The sequence below is a fragment of the Varroa destructor genome, unplaced genomic scaffold (assembly GCF_002443255.2).
Source record: "Varroa destructor unplaced genomic scaffold, Vdes_3.0 BEIS01000006.1, whole genome shotgun sequence".
Taxonomy (NCBI): domain Eukaryota; kingdom Metazoa; phylum Arthropoda; class Arachnida; order Mesostigmata; family Varroidae; genus Varroa; species Varroa destructor.
In genome coordinates this window covers 14,893,737-14,913,598 of record NW_019211459.1, presented here as the reverse complement: position 1 = coordinate 14,913,598, position 19,862 = coordinate 14,893,737, and the positions used below count along the sequence as shown (strand labels likewise).

At 41.9% G+C, this 19,862-nt stretch overlaps 1 protein-coding gene and 1 long non-coding RNA gene across 5 annotated transcripts in view; one reads left to right on the top strand and one right to left on the bottom strand.

Moving 5' to 3' along the window:
• Positions 1-2,867: 2,867 nt before the first annotated feature.
• The window catches only part of LOC111253457 (uncharacterized), a 29,678-nt gene continuing 12,683 nt past the window's right edge, over positions 2,868-19,862 (bottom strand). Inside the window, exons 2-4 of one of the 4 annotated variants that reach the window (XR_015316199.1) lie at positions 14,243-15,031; positions 3,927-4,634; positions 2,868-2,997 (exon numbers count right to left, since the gene is read on the bottom strand). This is a non-coding gene — a long non-coding RNA (uncharacterized LOC111253457). Of the gene's footprint in view, positions 2,998-3,926; positions 4,747-14,242; positions 17,787-19,862 lie in introns of those variants that run through there. The other 3 variants (XR_015316200.1, XR_002674667.2, XR_015316198.1) reach the window with 3 other exon arrangements.
• LOC111253455 (E3 ubiquitin-protein ligase AMFR-like) overlaps positions 17,944-19,862 on the top strand; it is a 115,029-nt gene continuing 113,110 nt past the window's right edge. Inside the window, exon 1 of the mRNA XM_022812834.2 lies at positions 17,944-19,737. Within this exon, the coding sequence (XP_022668569.1) occupies positions 19,628-19,737 (110 nt within the window). The 5' untranslated portion in view covers positions 17,944-19,627. The remainder of the gene's footprint in view (positions 19,738-19,862) is intronic.

Sequence of the window (19,862 nt, the reverse complement as noted above, 5' to 3'; positions counted from 1 at the left end):
TTGCATTTCATAAACTCCAATTGTTGTCTCCTTTATAAAATACATGTGGTGTCTGATCCATATATTTTGCCTGAAGTTTATGCCAAGTTGCAGCAAACACAGCCGAAATTCTGTGGAACTATCCCTATCCACGTTAAATATTCACCCCGCATTACCATATTTGAGTATAAAAGGAGCATACTAACGTATAGGATCAAGAAAATATGTAGATAAGATAAAGTATAAAATAAAACATAAAAACAAAACCATAAAAAGATAAAGATAACATAAAAGTCTCTTACATTAAGGGATTATAGACAGCCGCAACATCTTTTAGAATAAGCCATTATTTAATTATTAAAAAAAAACAAACATACGATGTCCCCTTTCTACGTTATGTTAGCTCCAATAGTCAATCTTCAAAGCAGCCTTAGACTGGGCACCAAAGGATGAAACTGAACGAGGTGAATGATTATTCTGTAAGTGTACCCAACCTTCTGGATGCGATTCTACGGTGGAACTGAATAACCGTCGACGACAGAGAGGCCCAACTGCCACCATTAAGCAGATAATCGGCCTGGCTCAAAGAGACACCTAGACCCACTTTTGTTTTCTATCTTGCTGACGGGCTTACTTAATCAAATAAGCGGGCTCAAGAAGTCAGTCGTAGTCCCTTGGTGTGCAGATGACCTATTGATGTACGGGTCGAACAAGTTCCGAATATAGTAAGCTCTAGTCCGGCTCCATGCGGTAGTGAGGTTTAGCAAAGGAGACATGGACAGTGTTTACTGACACCTTACCTTTTACCTTGCGAGGTTGCCTTTTGCCTACATAAAGCGGTTTCCGTACTTGGGGTTACTTTCCTCCACAATGATAGCTGTTTCATCGCGCACGTCACCGAAAGTTACAGGAAGGCAGTGTTGCCGCACGAGCGATCAAATCACCTCATCGCCTGCCTTTGGCAGTCGTTCTCAGCTTGTTCGATTTCAAGGTAGTTTAGATCGCAAAGTATGAGATACATGACCCTTGAGAAGATCTTACAGTCGAGAACCGAGGGCGCTGAAATCGCTTCAAGATGTTTTCCCCCAAAAATTTCCTCGCGTGTACTCTAACAGACTTGTCACTGCTGTTCGAAGACCTGTGTCTTCGTTTGGAGCTCTCAACAACGAACATTTTTAGAATCAACCTTAAGAGCTGGAAACAGAAAGGCGCGGCGACTCATGGAACCTTCTTTAGTTACGATGGGGAACAACGAGTGGGAAGGGATGGACCAGTTATTGGTACATGCCCTGCCGTGCATGGATTCCACCATAGACTTTGCAGGAAACTAGCTTTCCATAAACCCGGCGCTACATTTAAGTGCTTCAAGCGCGGGTCATGTTTTGATAGATATCATCGTGTTGCTCGTTGCCCCCTGGTAACAGATTTAGGACACCTAGCAAATGTCTTAGATAAGTATTTTTTTTTTAAACACATGCAACGTTAAAAATTATTTCAAATGTTAAAAATACTTTCCGATATTAAGATAATGTACCGTCCACCAGTATATATGTAGTTTTTGACAATCGGCAGCTAAAAGTGGATAAGTTAAATTTTATAGATTATTCTCATAAACCGACAGCCAAATCTACCCCAAAATTTGATTTCAGGAAGCCTGGAGTGAGTTTACCTACAATTCTGGCTTTAATGTCACTCGAGAGAGGCCTGACTTTCTACTTGAAAGGTATCTTCTAGCGGTGCTTAGTATAGAGTGGCCAAGGTTCAGACTGTTTGTTGGAGAAAAAATCGATATTCATACGTGTCTATATATGTTGCTAGCTTTTTACGCAAGCGCATCGAAACCTATCCTAAGGGAAGGATTATGCTTGTAATTTACGCTGCAGTAGTCTTTTGTCATTCAAAAATTTCATGAGAGAGCCAGCCCTGGCTTTCTGGAGATCAATATTTATTTTATTTAGCGAAGTTGGCAGATGGGTCGACCCATTTTTTTTTTTATTTATATTTTCAGTGATTCCGTTCAATGATGTTAAACATCACTAATCAAATACTGGGGTCTATCTAATTGTTAAAGCTTAGCATGGCTACATAAGACCGTATGGAATCTTTATCGATTAGTTTGGTACACGAATATCCCTCTGGCTAAAAGCAAATTCAAAATGACGCCAACAAAAAATAACTGAATAAACTTACATACTTCTTTTTTTGTTACTTTATATGTTCAAAATTTTACTTAACTACAACATCAGTTACATAGGGCCCCTTGACTTTCTTCAGGGCAGTTATTTGCTTCAATCAATTTTTGGCTACTTTCTGGCTTTCCTCCCCACAAAAATTTCGGTCAGAGATGAGGCATATTTTTACGTGGAGAGAATAAGCAAAAATGCTTTTTATGGGGGATCAAGAATTTCCGGGCTATTCACGAATAATAGTTACATCTTAATAAGAAAAAACATTGCCTGGTGTGGTACGTGGGTCGAAGGCATCACTGGTTTTCTTTTACCCGTAAATTCTGGTCGCTACTATGAGATAATCTAAAGCTTTTTTGTGTTCCTAAATCTTGTATGACATATTGGATTTGGATGGATACTTTGCCCCTCCATATGAAGGATAACTTAATTCCCTTATTAAGGAATTACTTCAGTAAATAGCTGATTTCCAGGCAAGAGGGCGTCGACTAGCCGTCTGATCATGTACCATAATTCTAACGCTCTACCTTTTTTATGGTGGGGGGGGGGGGGGTGAAAAACAAGATGTGCTGTTTGTGGATATATGGATATGGAAAGTGTACAAACTTAAGGAGAATGTCCATGCCGCCTGTCTAGGAACAAGATCAGATCTATGCAAGGAAGTCGCTAAGAACTAGGTCAAAAAATAACTGCAATAAAAAAGCTTAGAGAGGCCATTTTATTGACTGCAAATTTAATGTAACACACCAAAATTTATAAATATATTTTGTTGTTCTTCGTTGATATCTTTTTGAAGTTGTGCCAGATCGGTTGGCTGCTTCTATACTGAAATCTGCAATAAAAATGGCTGTTTACTCCAAAACCAGCGATAACATTTTTTTATCTGCAATTCTAATCAGCGAAGCAAAGTAAGCCAGAATACAATCCCATAAGCAAGGACTAGTTAGTTTGTTATTTAATTAATAAAATATTTATATCGCACTAGTGTTTTCAGAGAAACCGATTTCGAACATGCCGTTCGAAATAGAAAGTAAAGGTCTTAAGAATAAGGAAATTGTCTTGCAGTTCTGGAAAGTTCATATTGACCTCTATTGGCTGTAACACTAAATTAAGCTTGTTTACACAAGTATTTATTTTATTGCAAAGCAGGGATCAATAAATCGATATCTTTCTGACAAGCAGGGTGTAACAGGGATAATTGTTACCAATGGATTTGCTGAGCGGGCGAATACGCGTTTATATTATATTATATATATTATATATATATAGTTCGAATGTGCGTAGTATTAATAATCTGGGCCGCACTGGGAGCACCTCAAATGTGGGCTGAACACATGCTCATAGAAGAGGAAAATACATTTTGAAATGTGTATGTGTATCACACGTGTGGACATTACTCACTCATCCTAATCCAGCAGTCTCTATATATTGAACTCAGAACCTGCTAGTTCAAATCTGCTAACTGTTACTTTTTTGAAAAAAAGTCAACTGTTGGACTTTTCGAAGTGGTCCAGACAACCCAAATGCACTCGCACAAATCTCCTAAAATAGCTACCTTGGTGATAACTGGGGTACCAGCCAGGCTGTCGCGGCCTCGAATCTGAATATCCGCAAAAAAGAACTCCCACGACTAGTGCTCGAGCTAGCGAGGCAGCCTGGAGAAAACAGAGCTTGGACAGAAGCAGCCACATCCTAAACGCTTCTAAACCTGTAACAAATTTAGTCTGTATGAATGGCTCCTATCAAATAGAAATTACTTACTCTGGAGGAAAGCACGTGCGAAGCTCTTTGCCATTTCCTTGGACTTTGGCAGCTTCGCACCTGCTGAAGAGAATAGGTCGCACGCTATTGTTGTGTTTTAGAATAGCAATGCCTTTATCTCCAGTGTGCAGCCGTATTGAAGTCCACATATATATCGGCCGTAATCGATGCGCCCGCGACGAGTTGTTCCCCTTCACAGCCGAACAAAGATCCAACGTCAAACGAGAAAACTCCGTCTTTTGGGGCCAATACGGTTCGCTTCCAATCGGACCTTATTCTTATTATTATCTAATTATTAACGTTAGCGTTCTCGTCGCTGCCTTGTGTAGGCATCGTTTCATTGACGTTCCCAGCGAGCAGCTTTTGTCCTAATTGGTTATTTTGCGCGTCGATGTCGCTCGTTAGGCTAACCTGCCTAGACGATTTATTCTTCGAGTCGGTGCTGTTGGCACAACGGTCATGAAAACCTTGCCACGACTGCCGCTGCATTATAATTGCCACAGGCAGCTAGAACCATCGACAGATGTTTACACTTAATGCCTTCATTATAAAAGTGGCTTATATCGGTAGGTGCAAAATACGAAATTTTGATGGATTTCTCCCTGGCTGGGTCTGTTCGTGGCTAAAACTGGCGGAATCGGAATGGCAGTTGGGCACTCCCAAGAACTCATCGTGGGTCGCAGAAGTTGTCTTGCCTTGGGACGTTGCCTGATTGGGCAGATAGTAAATAGTCAATATGTTATCAAGTAGAAAGCGCTAGCTGCACTGTGTTCATGAGATGTTTCCTAATCCAATCAAAAAAAGCGTGAAAGGTCAAGATCTGAAACAAATCAAACCAAAAGAAGAGACAGACGAACTAATATTTGTATTTATTCAAGTAATCAAACTGGATAACGTAACTCGTCATATATTGAAAGATGAAGGACTTTCTTCTTTCTTTGCTCACACAAAAAGGCTTTTTTGGACATGTTAATTATTAATATCACACTATGGACTTTATTAGGAAATCATTTAATTAACAGATGGATCATAGTTATAATAATGGTTATATTACTAAATAGGATAATGAAATTTCATGACATACATTAGAATAGAAAGCGGAAACTTTTTTAACAATTTTAGTATTTTACATAGATCTTGAAGATAGAATCTTGTGCACTGTGATTAAAAGTCTGACTTCCTTCAACGCTGAGTTCCTTCTGTTTTTGTCATTTTTGCCTGGATGGTTTATCTTCGCCAAAGGTTCATCGACACAATCAGACTATAGGAGATTCAGTTATATAGGTAAGGTGACATTTTTGTTAACATAAAAGGGCTAGATAACTAACTATTCATTGTTACACACGCAGACATCGAATCCACACCGCTGCTTCATACCAGTGTTTTTTTGATATTGAACTAGTTATAAAACTGAACGCCGTTATATCAATAATAATTTATCCACAGTTGGAATTTGTCAGCCAGAAGCTGCTATGAAATTACCGATTTATATCACAAGATCTGCCTCATTGCCGGACGTTTGCTTTCTGTTGCTTTTTGGTACACCACAAGTTCTCTACAAGTTACCTTTGACTGTAACACGCTGAGTGAGTGTCAGATTCATCTGCGGAGTCTTTATGTTAGCTGTCAGTGTTTTCCAGGCGTTTCGATGCGGGAGGGACGGAGCCCAAACGAGATAACGTATCGCTAGAAAAGCACGCAAATACATACACTTACGCAACGATAATAACAATCTTCATCATCATTACTTACAACGGTACGCGGTTTACTGGAAAACAATTTAGTACCCCGCAAGCAAACGCCTTAAACGGAATAGCTGTAAGAGAGCTGCCCTAACGAGCTTCCTCTAAATACGCCGCCAACAAGGTGGTGAATTTAAATAAGCCCAACTATATAATGCTACATGCTATAGTTAAAGTATCAAAGCGTGTTCCTAATTGTGAGTACAAATCTTTTAGTCGCCAACGATAGGTAGCATTGTATATACCACCAATGGTTGAAAAACAAGCGTAATGGGCTATTGTAGTCGACAGCACGATAATATTCATTAGGTCTAATTATAGATATATACTATTGGAAAAGTTGCTCTGAGGTGTAAACCTACGCGGGGAAAGAAAGCTACGTTTTCAACTAAGAAAAATATAAGCTCACAGTTGAAGCCAAGGTCAAACTACGGGGCAGTGCAAGAATGGACGACGAAACGCAAAATGGTATAGAAAGGCAGAGTCCCCCTCCAGAGGATAGGTAATTCACCATCTTGACGTGATATATTCGTCTTGACAAACAACATTTTACACGCCTATTTTCTACATAAGTCATCTAATGGCCATTGAATTATGAAACTGTGAGATGAATAGTGGCAATCGTTTTCTCTGCTTTAGTATAGTAAATAGTGTTTTCTCTGCTGTATAAGCCCCTTACAACCTAATTGTGTAAACAACAGAATTTATGGCATGTTCCGGTAGATCTAGCAAGGTTGTTCCTGTTGAAAAAATACACTTCTGTCTTTTGCAGGAGCGAAAAGTGATCGTACCAGCCCGAGGTATATATGCAGACTACGGTACAAACTTTTGGCTAGAAAGAATCGCTTGAAGGTGATGTTCAAAGTTCAATAACAAAATTTTGAAACCAGCAGATGCACCTTTTCTCGATTGTACTGGCTGAACATCTATTTAAGGGGAAACGGCACGTAAAGCAAAGCAGTTTATGAATTGGCCAAGAAATTTGCTATAGTCATGTAACTGTCAACAAATATTTCTGGCCTATGGGTTTGCTGGCCGTTTGGAGGCCCAATAAACCCAGTGATATCAGAGAGAAAAATGCTTCTTTGTTATCTTTCTATATCTGGTCTAGCTTTGAGCGACAATGACAGATTTCTATAAAGAACTGTGACGAGTAACGCGAAATCGTGCCTTTACGTTGACAAAATGTTATAAAAAGCCATGCTAAGTTCCAAGAGGTATGCCAGGATTAAGCCAGCTTCCCATCCAAAAATGCATGAAGTGCGTGTGATGAAACTTTCAAAAAAAAAAAAAAAAAAAAAAGCGAACCAGATAAAGCCATCCTCCTCAACGACAATGCTAGATTACCTATGGCAAAAATTGTTGAAGTTCCCTTTCGCACTTTTTCGATCACCATAGTCTCCTAATCCGGCATCGAACAGTTACCGATGAACGCAGACCGTGGCACCAATGTGTTTTACAATGAGTGATCTAAAACCCGTTTCAGTCGAGCTATTTAATTGAACGCACCTAGAAATTAGCTGAGAGATGGAAAAGGGCCGTAGGGTGGACCCAAAATCAAAGAATTCATATTACGTGAGAAATCAATGTAAACACTCATGTCCAATAGACTTTGTATGTTAGCTGCAAAACGTATGGGATAGTGCGTCTGTCTTAGGACACAGTGAGTTCCTTTTAGAGGATTAATCGTCGTGCACACGAAAAAGCTGAAACGATAAAAACTTTTTTATTACGCTCCAGTCACCCGTGTTTACCGAATACAGTACAAACGTATGTATACCAAATGTCCGACAAGCTAGCACGATAATTAGCTGGGCCCATTGGGTCGGTACACTAGAGCAAAGTTAGAAGCAACCCGCACAACACATATTTTCCAATGATTATCCAACGAGACTTGAGACAATCACCCTGCGTGCCTATTTTGGCAAACCCTTTTAACGGACTGGTGTAGACACTCATTAGAAAAAAGCTCTTTCTCAAACTGAGGCATAAAAAAAAATCTATAATTGCTTATTAAATATTCCCCCTACGATGTTTATAATGCTATATGGAAAATAAAGATCTATTGAATAAGGGTATGAGAGGTAAATTTTTCCCAGCTAAACAAAAACGTGCTATTCGAGTACCCGACGTTTAGCGAAAGGTCGTATCTACGTTGTGATTCAAATGCGACTTTCAATGTTTTTAACTTAAAAGATGTATATTTCCGCTAAAAAAGTAAGTATGGACATTTTGGAGCTTCCTTCCAGTTCTGACAGCTTTCCATATCGTCAAGTTTGAGGGTCCAGCGTTACAAGCACGCATTATTATGATTTAGCACTGCGCCTTTGAAAATATTCCCGTCCCCGGCCACATTCCCAGAACTCTGATTTCTTTACTTTGTTATTTTTTATCAAAGGGGCACCCGTACAAAGTGTCTGTCCTCCTACGCGTCAACAAAAACACTCGTTGTCATTGGAACTTCCCCAGCGAGCTTTGCTTTGTAGATATTTCCGTAAAACTGGCTCGGTGGCATGTGCGTCGACTGTGGAAGCGGGTCATTGTCAAATGTGAGCAGTTGAATGATAGACGATTCATTTTCGTGATGTTTTTCGTCGTCATCACAGGTTTCTTCTTCATGAACAACTCTGTTATTAACCGCAACTTGCATCGCGTTCGTCATTGTTGGAGTACTCTTTGATAGTAATTCACAGTGATGATTCCTTGTCATCTTTTAGCCGCAGGTCTTCATAAAGACGAGTCCTGCAAAGGCTACTGCGGCCGACAGGACGAACGAAGCGAGTCCTAGGCAGCGTAAAATGTGAGTTCGTTCCAAGCAGCCATATCGTTGCAGATGCCACTGTGGATCGTTGTGACCGGTTGGGCTGGCGAGGCCTTTCAGTCTGCGGCATAGGCAGAAATGGCCAATATCAGCAGGTTGCTCACGGGTTATGGTCCACCGTCAGGCAGTGCAGCTTTGACTGCTGTACGCCTGGATCAATGGCCGATCAGCTCACATTTTTAAACTGACGGAGGAAAACTTTTTATATATATATATATGGATATGTCAACAACCATGAGTGTATGCGTGTGGCGGAAGAAGAACTGTCGGGTTAACATAGCAACGATTGACCGCGTGTCGTATATTAAAACAATATTAAAGCCTTTGATAGTAATAATACATTATCAACGTTACTATGATTAAGTAAATAATTAAAGTAATATATTAACTTAAACATATGGGAGGCAGCCTATTCCAGACCACACGTCATTTGTTGAGACTTGTAGCGGCTGACAAACGCACTTCGAGGAACCCAAACGTCCAGTTCATTTCCTTGACCTAATGGCTGCTGCGTAGATTTAACGCAGTTAAAATCAACTTACAAGGAGACACTTGAATAACTGTAATTTGGTTTTCTGCTTCTTTCATGCTCGTTAATATGTCTTGTTGTGGTATATGAGAGAATACCATGTCAGCCGTCTTATTTAATCGGTTCAGCAATTCGACTTGTAAAGCTCGTTCGCTCCGAAAATCTCTCGTTCCTGTTATGGCTCAGTGTATCGCAGGATCAAGTATAGAAACGGCTTTCCTGGCTGACCGTCTCTACCTGAGCACCAAGCTAGCCCTGCCTAGCCTCTGCTTCCGTAAAACATCAATTGTGTATAACAAATATTCATCAAATGTCCCTAGCGAGCTTATATACGTGAAAAAAACGTTATGTCTACGACAGTTTAATGTATACGTTACATTGACATTGTCATTAAGGTCAACGTGGGTGCTTGATGAAGAATCACTAGGCGGGTCCAGTTAGCGTTTGGAAGCAAGAACATCTTCTTTGAGAGTCCATTAGTTCATACGCTATTCTAAGTGCGGTGCAGGAGAATAAGCTGTACTAAGATTACGCATGGATGAAGCTCAACGAATAGGTCTGTACGTGGCCAACTTACAACATAAATAACTTCAGTTACAACAACAAATGTACTCTTTGCTTTTAAGCTCAACGGTTTAACTCTTGTATTAGGGACAATATGTAAACAAAACGACCAAAACTACCGATACAGCAGGGACACGAAAGTGCAGCATATTACTGAGCGATCAATTTACTCCACTTAGCCTAAACATGTGTAAATATTCGTACAAACATAAAATATACTCCATCCCATACAACTTCTATTGTGATACACAAGCGCTTCTTTAGGATAGCTCCACTCCGGGGGTTAACTCTACGGTACACTTCGTACCGAGACTTTAAAGTCACTACAAGAGCACTTCTCTAAAAAGTGCTAGTAATATTGTACTACTGCTGCGTTGAATCAGTGTCCTCGTAACAGAGACCCAATTAGATTGACAAACTGGGCACGGAGTAGATTTTTGACCCAACATACGTTGACAAACAATGTAAATGTGCTTTTAGCTATTTAATCTATTCAGAGCTTTGATCGTTACAAGGATCAAATGTAAACGAGGCGAGAATTGCAAAGATGATATGAACTTATACTTCAAGTTAGGCGCGTCTAGGGCAGAGAACAATAGCTAGATTCGAACGGGGATAGTAGAAGGATGCTGCTAGTATCGAAATGATTGTACCAATGCTTCTCCCAAATACAACCCTTTCATTCCCGTTACGCATATTCATATGAAATACATCCGATCTTGATTAGAATTTTGAAATTAATTAACTGTCTGTCAGTGGGGCTGCTGCCCTTCGACCGCCGCGCCTTGAAACAGGTAACCGCAACTATATGTATTTCGACTGAAATAAGAAAGACGACGACTTTTTTTCTTGTTAATGTATCGGGTATCCATTGTTAAAATTGCGTGTAATCATCAGGGTGATACGACTGTCACACATAGATTTGATAGCACTAGGCGCAAAAGCAACGCTTAATAGGAATATTAAATATGACGTAAGTGTAAATCTGTAAATGTTGTTTAAATTTAAGACCGACCAAGTAAAACTTCCGTTCCCTATGACATGCGAAGCAAACAAATTATATATATATATTATAAAAGCAAAAAAACTAGAATAGCAAACGAGCGCTAGACACAGTTATTTCGCAATTAGATTATGTTAGAATTAAGTTTGTTTAGTTGTGAAGATAAGTTGAGATACAACGATGGTATGGGTGCAGACAGAACTTTCTCAATTGTAACGGCATATTAACAGGAGCAAATATGGGCGGAAACACAGTTTAGCTCTCGTTAGGGATGAAACACTACTTGCACAGAAGAACACGAATAAGAAACGCCCCGAAGCATAGCCAAAAGGGCTCGAAATCGAAAGAAAAATTCAGTACTGGGAAAAGCGGAACAAACTTTAGAAAGGGAACGATAAAGTGGAGAAGTGTTACTGACGAAGCCTAGTGGAATAGATGGCGGAGCTAGAAGGACGAGCACAGCATCCATGGCCTAAGTTATAAGGGAACAAAGTTGGCCACGCGCAGCCCCGTAACGAACTCCATCTGCGACGCAAGCTCTTTTCCCGCAAGCAAACCCCTCCGCAAACTGAAAAATTCTAGTCGTACGAACGCGTAGTGAATATGATGACGACAGAACACTGATATCGCCTAGGAGCAACAGTCTCATTGTTAGCACAAAATCGAACTACCGAAGACGCACTCGTTCCATGGGACGATCGGAATTACCTGGTTAATAATATCGAACAATTATCATATCTTTACCCTATTACACTGAATATAAGTTAATAATGGGTTATTAATGGACAAGGGTTAATAACTAGTATATCAACTACTGTTTTCGAAGATCTTCGACTGTTTGCAATTTTACTAGACAGTGATATAGTATAGGATATGCACGAACGTTAATAGTGTTTCGTTTCATGATAGAGGATTTCGGGACGAATTTTTTCGTCGGTTATCATCATCAGTTCGCGTAGTTCCTGTACACTATAATCTTGAAGTTTCATGTCGGGCACACCTTCGTTACCATTTCTACAGCTCTTCGTATCTTCAGCGATAGGTGTCCAGCGTAACTGAGTGCTATTATCAGTAAACGTACGCTTCTAAGGGAATCCTGTAGATTCATTTGTATTTTTCTTATTGCACCTGTACAGAACAAAATTTCGCCGTGCTCAACGAAAGTTCCGCCAGCGACTCCAACTGTCATTGGGATGCTCTCGGCGCGTTCGGTCTGCAAATCACCCACGTAAAAGTAGTGAAGTTGACGGTTGTCAAAGTACAGAAGGGCGTCAACATAGAAGGTGAACACCTCATTTTTAGAGGTCTCTTTGTCTTCATGTTCGTCTGGGATTGTATCACAGTTCCAGTGGAAGTGTCGTTGCCCCAACTCAACTGTCGACTGCCACTTTCTTTAAATGTAGCTTCTATTCTCTGAGTGGATTCGCGGTTTGCTTTGAGGATGAAGTCACGCTTTCTGTTTTGGATCCTTTTGCGGGTCGAAAATACTCGCGGTAAAAACGACCGCTGCATGCAGCGTCAAAATGGCGACAGTCACGTAACGAAAAGTGCGATTTAATTTCGCGTGAGGGTACTGACGCTCAGCCAGCCCGGACGTTTTAGCGGGCAGGATGAGTTCAGTTTTGAAACCATTGAACGTTTTTTAGTCCTTGTTGTAAATGTTAAACGCGTCATTTGTGTCGGGTAAGATTAGGTTTCTTAAACTTTAGTAGCGGTCCGCGTTCGACGAGTTCAGTGGTTAGGCTTCCAAAAGACTAAAATCGCATCTTTGAAGCGCAGGGAACTTAATTTTATAAACAATGTCACACAGGTCCAGTATGGCCATATTTGATTGGTCGACGACAAATCCGTCACCGTATTATAGCAAAGAAGTAAACGGAACATTTGTAAATTGAGGAATTCCTGATAATAGTACTGATCAGATGCCCGATATGAGCTGATCGGTGGGGAAGTGCTCGTAGGAGAGTTAAATCTACCAGTGAATGCACGGACAACCAACGTCTGACAGGATGCCCCAACCCAGGACTGGTAAGTGGGTCTGAGTTACAGGCCGATAAGATCCAATGGAATATTCTCGCCTAATTCTTCATCACTTTCATAAGTGCGATAACGATGAGGTTAACTAGGCTAATTAATTGATATGCGGGAGTGTTAACATGGTGATAAATTACTTCAGCTCAATACTGTTATAGCCTAATATCACCAGCCGGTTGAAGTAGGTAGGTAAGTAAAGTTCAGTAGTAAAAAAAAAAGTAAAAAGACATGTAAAATAGTTTTTTTTGCGTATCGCAACACTTTGTTGGAAAAGTTCTTTTTGCCTGCTGTACTGACTGATATCTCACAGCTGATAGAACCATCAAATTCTGTCGAATGTATAGCCTCTAATAAATAACTATGTGAACTATTATATTAGTAGAACTTCACTAAAAATATACACGAAGGATACTTAAGAAAAAAAAAGGAAAGTGTGCGTGTTCTCTATCGGTTTCAAGTACTTGTGATTATCACCATCCGAACTTACTGCTCCGGATTCCGGATTTCGTAGGACCCTTAACGTTAACTGTCCAGTCCTTCTGTGAAAGAAAGCTAGAACAGACTCCTGCTTTAAACGGCCATTCAAAACCTGGAAGAGATTCAAGTAGGCACATAACTGCATATTTAGCAGATTTATGCAAAGTCACTTCAGAGCTCAAAGCAGATCGTATATTCGTTCCAATAAATGGTCGAGCTTTTGCCAGGTGCCTATCGACCGATTTCGGTATCATCTATGCAGGCACGCAGCTTCCATATCGATCCGTCGTGTCTGTGTATGCTGATAATATTACGAAGCTCGTTGCTCTGTACGACGACGCACCTTATACGGTCAGCGAACGAAATGATATAGGTCCCTTAGATAGGAGGCTACAAAGCTGTGAAACAACGACGTCTCGTATGTATGATTACGTAGTTCACCTAGCATTGGCTGTGCCTACCCTGCAACAGATCTACTACAATCAGCCATTTTGCAAAGATTACCCCACAAGCAACTATGCATAATCAGCCGTCTACGACAGTACATCAGACAACTCATTCTCAACACGTACAATCTATGAAAGCTATCGTCACTAACATTAAATCTGATGTTGGAATATACAATTGATAAAATACCTACTGGATCCCGGAATATAGCTGGCTGTATCTAACCATCAGTTTGAGTAAGGCGCTAGTATATCTTAAAACGTAATGTCCAAGTTACGTATTTTACGTACAATAGTTACGACTTAACGCTTTGCTAGTTTCTCGGAACTGGTTAGAGATTAATTCTCAGTGCATGAAAGCGTATGGGCAACAATTCAATATCTAAATCGTATATCAATAGTTGAGTATCGTTCTGCACAGTCCATCATTTAAGAAAAAAAAAACGATCACTCGATGACATTAAGACACCGAATTACTTTCGTCACGATATTCCGCTGTACGCGGATAGTAATTACCAAAACACTGCCCTTGACTCTGGATCTCAAGCAGGCAGGAGACTAAAACACTCGAAATCCTCGAGAGCTAAAAGCTCCTTCATCTCTATTACAACCATTATTTATTATATTATTAACCATTATATTATTTAGTACTATATTTTCTTGAGTACATTAATCAAATCTAATAGTATAAAAAGCTCACTTGAAGGTTTAGAGGAGGTATGAGTTGAAGTCAGCACACGTCGTAAACCGCGACTACATGGGCAAATTCAGCGACTCGCGGGGCTGCAAGCCATTGAGCGATACGAACTGGATAGAGCGTGATGCGTGAGAGCGGACTTCGTTGGCCATTTTGTGAAAATTTGTCTCAATGGACGATCACCTTCAGATTTAGCGTTGCTGCTGGTATCGACGCAGGCTATGTCTGGCCAGCTGCAAACTGAAAAGCAAGAAGAAGGTCGCTAGCGTATTCTGTCTTTCTTCTTAAGCTATAAAAGCCTAAGCTGTAAAACCTGACAGGCCTGTGCATCTAACATATTTTCACTCTTCAGCTACGACCTGGCTCTGGAGATCTCAGCTTAGCTATATGACAAGCATTAGTACGTCGTGATACAATTGTTTCCGCTAGGCACATCGAACGCACAGGTATGATGTATGTTATGAATGTGGGAGGCACGACGTTGCCCGCCGATTCGCTCAAATGTCTGCGTAACAGACGACAAAAGCGGACTGAGTAATTTCATACACTCATAGCCAGATTATGGCTCGGATGAGGAGGGCGATAGTATTCGTTCTTGTCTGTTAAGGCTTAAAACTATCTGCATTGCCTTTTTCCTTTCGGTGCGGCCATAGGTGCAATGCTGCGGATAGACGAGGTGGTTTGAAGCCTTAATCAGCACCGCTGCGCGAGACAGGGCCGAAAACAGATACTTGAAGGAGCTTCGGATCACCACTTCCAGCCGGAAGACTCAGAACTGCCTGAACAGGTCTCCTGTTTCAAAAAGGTAAAATGTGAGATTTTCGTCGTTTTGTTTTTGAAAAGCGAAAACTCAAAGTCGAGTTGAAGGCTTTTTCGGAAGACGTTTAGCTGGCAAGTGATTTCCCGCGAACTGCGTACCGACAAGCCCAGTTTTGTGGGAAAAAAAAAAACTCTCACTACACTGACTATCCTGCTTATATGAAAAAAGTTTCGGAATAGTTCAAGATTGTATGAGAAGAATATATAAAAATATGTATGTAAGAGAGCAGTATATGCTTACGTCTTCCAGATCAATCTAACAGTTACGTTCCTTCAAAAATGTCCTCAGCTATCCAAACTAGAAAAATTGAGCGGAACGCACTATTCAAGCCGAGAATGCTTCTTCTCAGTAAGCCAGCGTTGAGTTTAATTTCATTTAGGCTTTTCGTCGTATGCGCTCATATGTACTTAGGTCGGTTTGGTGGCTTATCTTTATATCTGATAAAGATCTGTCGAAGATAGACTTCTTTTGCGACCAGCAAACCCATTTTTGGAAACTGAATCCAAAGAAAGCAGCCAGAATTCTTCATGTGGCATATAACACTTGACTACTATCAAATTAAAGATTAGAAGGACTTGTATCCCCTAAAATTATATTTAAGGGCTGTAAGTTCAAGATCCAGACATTTCCAAAAATACTGGGGTTTTACTAGTACTGGTTTATTTTTTTCAAAGCATATTTTAACATTATCGTAATTAATTACTTCTGTTAAACTATTTATAAAAATCAGACAACTAACGACTAGTGTCATCGTTATTTATCTATCGGCAGCACCATGGCCCCTTAATTTTCTAAAACGAATTCGTATAGCTCTATAGCACACATTAATAGAAATAGGAACGCATTGAGTCACTGTATATACGAAGTGCCAAGTCACAGCCAATAGGCGCATCGAAAAATTCGAAGCTGTACAAGTTCCTGTATATTCGAAGTACAGTATGGAATTATAAAATTTTAGAGTGTTTGATATATAGGCGAACATGTTAGTCCAATGGCAACAGCTCTAGACATAATCAGACGAAGCCATTTGTTACGAAAGAGTCATTCTGAATAGACCAGGCTGTTTTTCGGGACATGATCCCGATGTAAGTTCCCAAGAGTAGGAAGCTACGATCATAGTTTCAGTGGCATAATTCCGAACGAGGCAAGCAAGTAATCAGCAGAAAACTTCGGATGTCGGAAACTGTTATTTAAACATTGAGGCCAACCTTTTCTTATATCCGATGCAGTGTAGGACAAAACATTGAATATTAGATGATACTTATTGTCAATAAAAAAAGATCAAAAGAAACTTTGCGTTCTGTTCCAGTGAGCCGCTGTTAATTTACGTGTCGAAAAATCCAAGAACAGGATCTTACGAAGACAGCACCAACAAACAACTTCAATTTAGAGCACTGAATCGATGAATTAAGGTTCGTCACGCGGTGGTTTCTACAGAGCAAAAATTCTCAGCTGCAGTTTCAGGCTCATTTGAATGTCCTTCTATACGCAGGCCATTGTTGTGGAGTTCAAAATTAACTACGACTTTAGAATCGTTGTTGACAGCATCTTTCAATGCGGGTCTGCAAAGTAGAGCCAGGCAAAATCTGGCTTTCACAATAAAAATATTATCATATTGTCGTTATTATTAGTTCTCTATTGATTTCCACAAACAACGATGATTTTAGTTGCGCAATTTGTATCTTTTCAATTCCGAAATCTCATATCTACTATTGCGGATTTTAGATTTTTAGACAATAAACCAGCCCCCACCTTACTCAACCACTCCTGAGAGAAACGCAATTATTTATTTTAATTTATCTCTATTACCAAACAATTTTTTCATCTCCGACTATATGGACCGGTTTAGTGACGGCAGCAAGATTGGTCGTTCGTTACGTAGTCAATCACTCACGATCGCACAACGTTCGTTTACTACCGCCAAAGCAGCTGACTTCGATCTCGGACCACTTCCTCGATTATTTCTACCACTTTCGCCGCTCATCAATGAGCCCGTGAGTTTGCCCTGCCGTTATTTCCCCCCTGACCGAAGAGACGGCGAAGGATTCTCTTACTGTTGCTCTGTCGTCTTAATCCGAGCGGCATCGCTTCTCGGATCTGATACGATTGCGACCCCCATCAAAAACGGCGTACCGCTGCAGCGCCATATAGATGGTAGGGCCTTCCGCTCGGAGTTGATCATGGCGCTCGTGATCGCCTTCTGCGCGCCCATTACTTGCCAGTCGTTGGTTATGTTGCCTTACCACTGGCAATACCTGCTCTATCTGTTTCATTCGACGGCTCGGACCTTTTATGTTCGCGTTGAATGATTGTGATTGGCAAAAGCTCGCCTCCCCTCTCAGCCGTTCGTTCTCTCCATCACGTTTACCGGCTGCTAGACAGAAACAACCGGCAACAATAGCCGTTTATCCCCCTCGCTCTGGGCCATCACCACTAGGTGGGACGCGATCACAATAAGCTACTGGCGATCAGCGCCACCGGAACCAGCGTCGCTCAGCTTGCCCGGACTAACTGTTGTAGCAAAGTCGCCCGCCGCAGTTGTTTCCTCGGCCCGCAAAATCTTCGTCAAAGAGTAAGCCAGCCAAAGGCCAATCGTTTCCATTCGGGGTGCCACCGCTCCTCCTGACTGTGTCACGGAATTGTAGGCGCAAACTGCCACTGCTTATGCTACTGTAGCACGAGTCATTGGCGCAGCGTCGAAGATCGCGCCGCTGACCACGGCAGAGAAACAACGATGGACAGTCGACCTCTGGTGCTCCTGAGCTGGACTCCGGAGCCTCGCGCTCTGAGCTAGCTGCTCGTAGCGGCCAATGCTGCCGACTATGCAAGTGCTCTATGCGGCGGCGGCGGCGGCGGCGGCGGCGGCGGCGGCGGCGGCGGTAGCGGTAGCAGCAGCAATAGCGGTATTATCAACAACTCACATGGTCACAGTAGCAACATTCGGCTGTCAGACTGCTGCTCCATAGCCTCGACGTTACCAGAGTCACGGTTTAGCTAGCTAGAATAGCCATCAGCTCCATGTATCAACAATGGCAGTAAAGAGCAGCGGGCCGTGTACGCTGCCCATGTGAATGAGTGCATGCGTACGTAATAGTTACGTAGAACAGGCTAGAACCGATCAGGTAGCAGCTGCGTTGACTCATGTTTAGCCTTACTGAAACGGGTGACAGTTACGCTCGCGGGAGGCGAAACGTCGTCACGAATCGGGTGTGGGCATGCTTGCCACGTTCTACGACTACTGTCGTCGTATTGTTACGGCTGCTTTGCCACGTCTATTATGATAACGAGCGACAGCTGTGTTATTAACGTATCGTTGGGAAGTTGTGTGCGATAGCTTCACTTCCGTTTAGTCCCGCTACCGCTGCCAGCACTATTGCCGCCGCGCTCGTAGCGACTGGAGTGTTGTGACAAGCCGCCCGGTGCAATGACGCGAAAGCCGGTTTCAGAGCCGAAGTGTCGAAGTCAGCTTTGGGGAGAGCGTACGGGATGGCAGCCCTCGGCCACAGGTGGCAGCGGCATCAACTGTAGCTCTTGTTCGTTGCTTTGTATCGCTGGTTGGGTAGTTGATTAGCGTGTTGCCAGAGCTTGTTGCGTCGAGTCGCAAGCGAACGGGTAGCGCGACGCTCAGCTGCCAAGCGACAAACATAGTCGTAGCGAAATAGCAGCGTACCCTACAAGTTAATCAGTAGAAGAGTTTGTAGCAATGGTAGAAGTGGCCAGTTTTCGTTGTCAATGGAACGCAGGATTTGCACTGAGATCTGCTACGGTAAGCCCGCGCAACGCTCTGCTGACGCTTTGACAAGCGGCAGATAGCTTTCCCCGAACGTTAATAGAAAAGTACGTTCAGATTGATGAACAGTGTGGAAACGAAACTGATAAAGCAAGCGAACAGACAAGGAAATAAACGACGAACAAAAGCTAGGTGTATTGGTAATCGATGCTGTGAGATTGCTGCTCAGTCCGTGCCGAAGAAAAGTTACCAGTAGGAACGGCAGACTCTGTTTCCTCTCGAATCGGGATAGCTGCAGGAGGGGAAAAATGCGCCACTAATTAAAGTATACGAAGAGTGATCGTCATCATCTCGGCGAAATCTACTTAGTTCGGTTTATTCGAGGAGCGACTTGTGCACCCCCTTTACTCAGGTCAGTTGGATGACCAACTGGGTGGACGACGAACGTCACCGAAGTGAAAACGTGCCAAAACCGTAACGGATATTCTCACTGTGATACCTAATGAAAGCGGTTGATAACCCAGTTAGCAGTGGACTGGCATCGCTTCGATCGATGAAAACGACAGCGAACTCTCAGATCCGTGTGTAATTGTCGTTCATTTGAACGTACCCTACGAACGGCACGTTAATCGATGAATCAATGTTTTAAAAACTCGAAGAACTAAATAAGCGCGGCGTACCCCCATGACTGGAAGTTGCTTGAATATCGGAATACATATACCTTTAGCAAAAGTGCGCTGTGTCTGTATTGTGCAGGTGTGAGTCCGTCCGTCGAAGCGTTCTATCGAACCTGTACTTATATGAGCCTGTGACGAGTTCCGTACGACAAGCCGCCAAAATGTCGGACGTATCAAGTGGGGTACAACTCTTGGAACGTGTTCCCGTGCCATCGTTGGCTAGTTACACAGCGATTAGCCTTGGATTGTTATCATGCGCCACTTATTATAGGTAAGGAGAGGTTTCCAGAAAGAAACACCACCAAAATATCGAAACACTGCCTCAGTAAACCTAACCCTGCAGCTCTGCGAGATTTTTTTCGCCTAAACCTTTATGTTACACATTTTACATCGTCT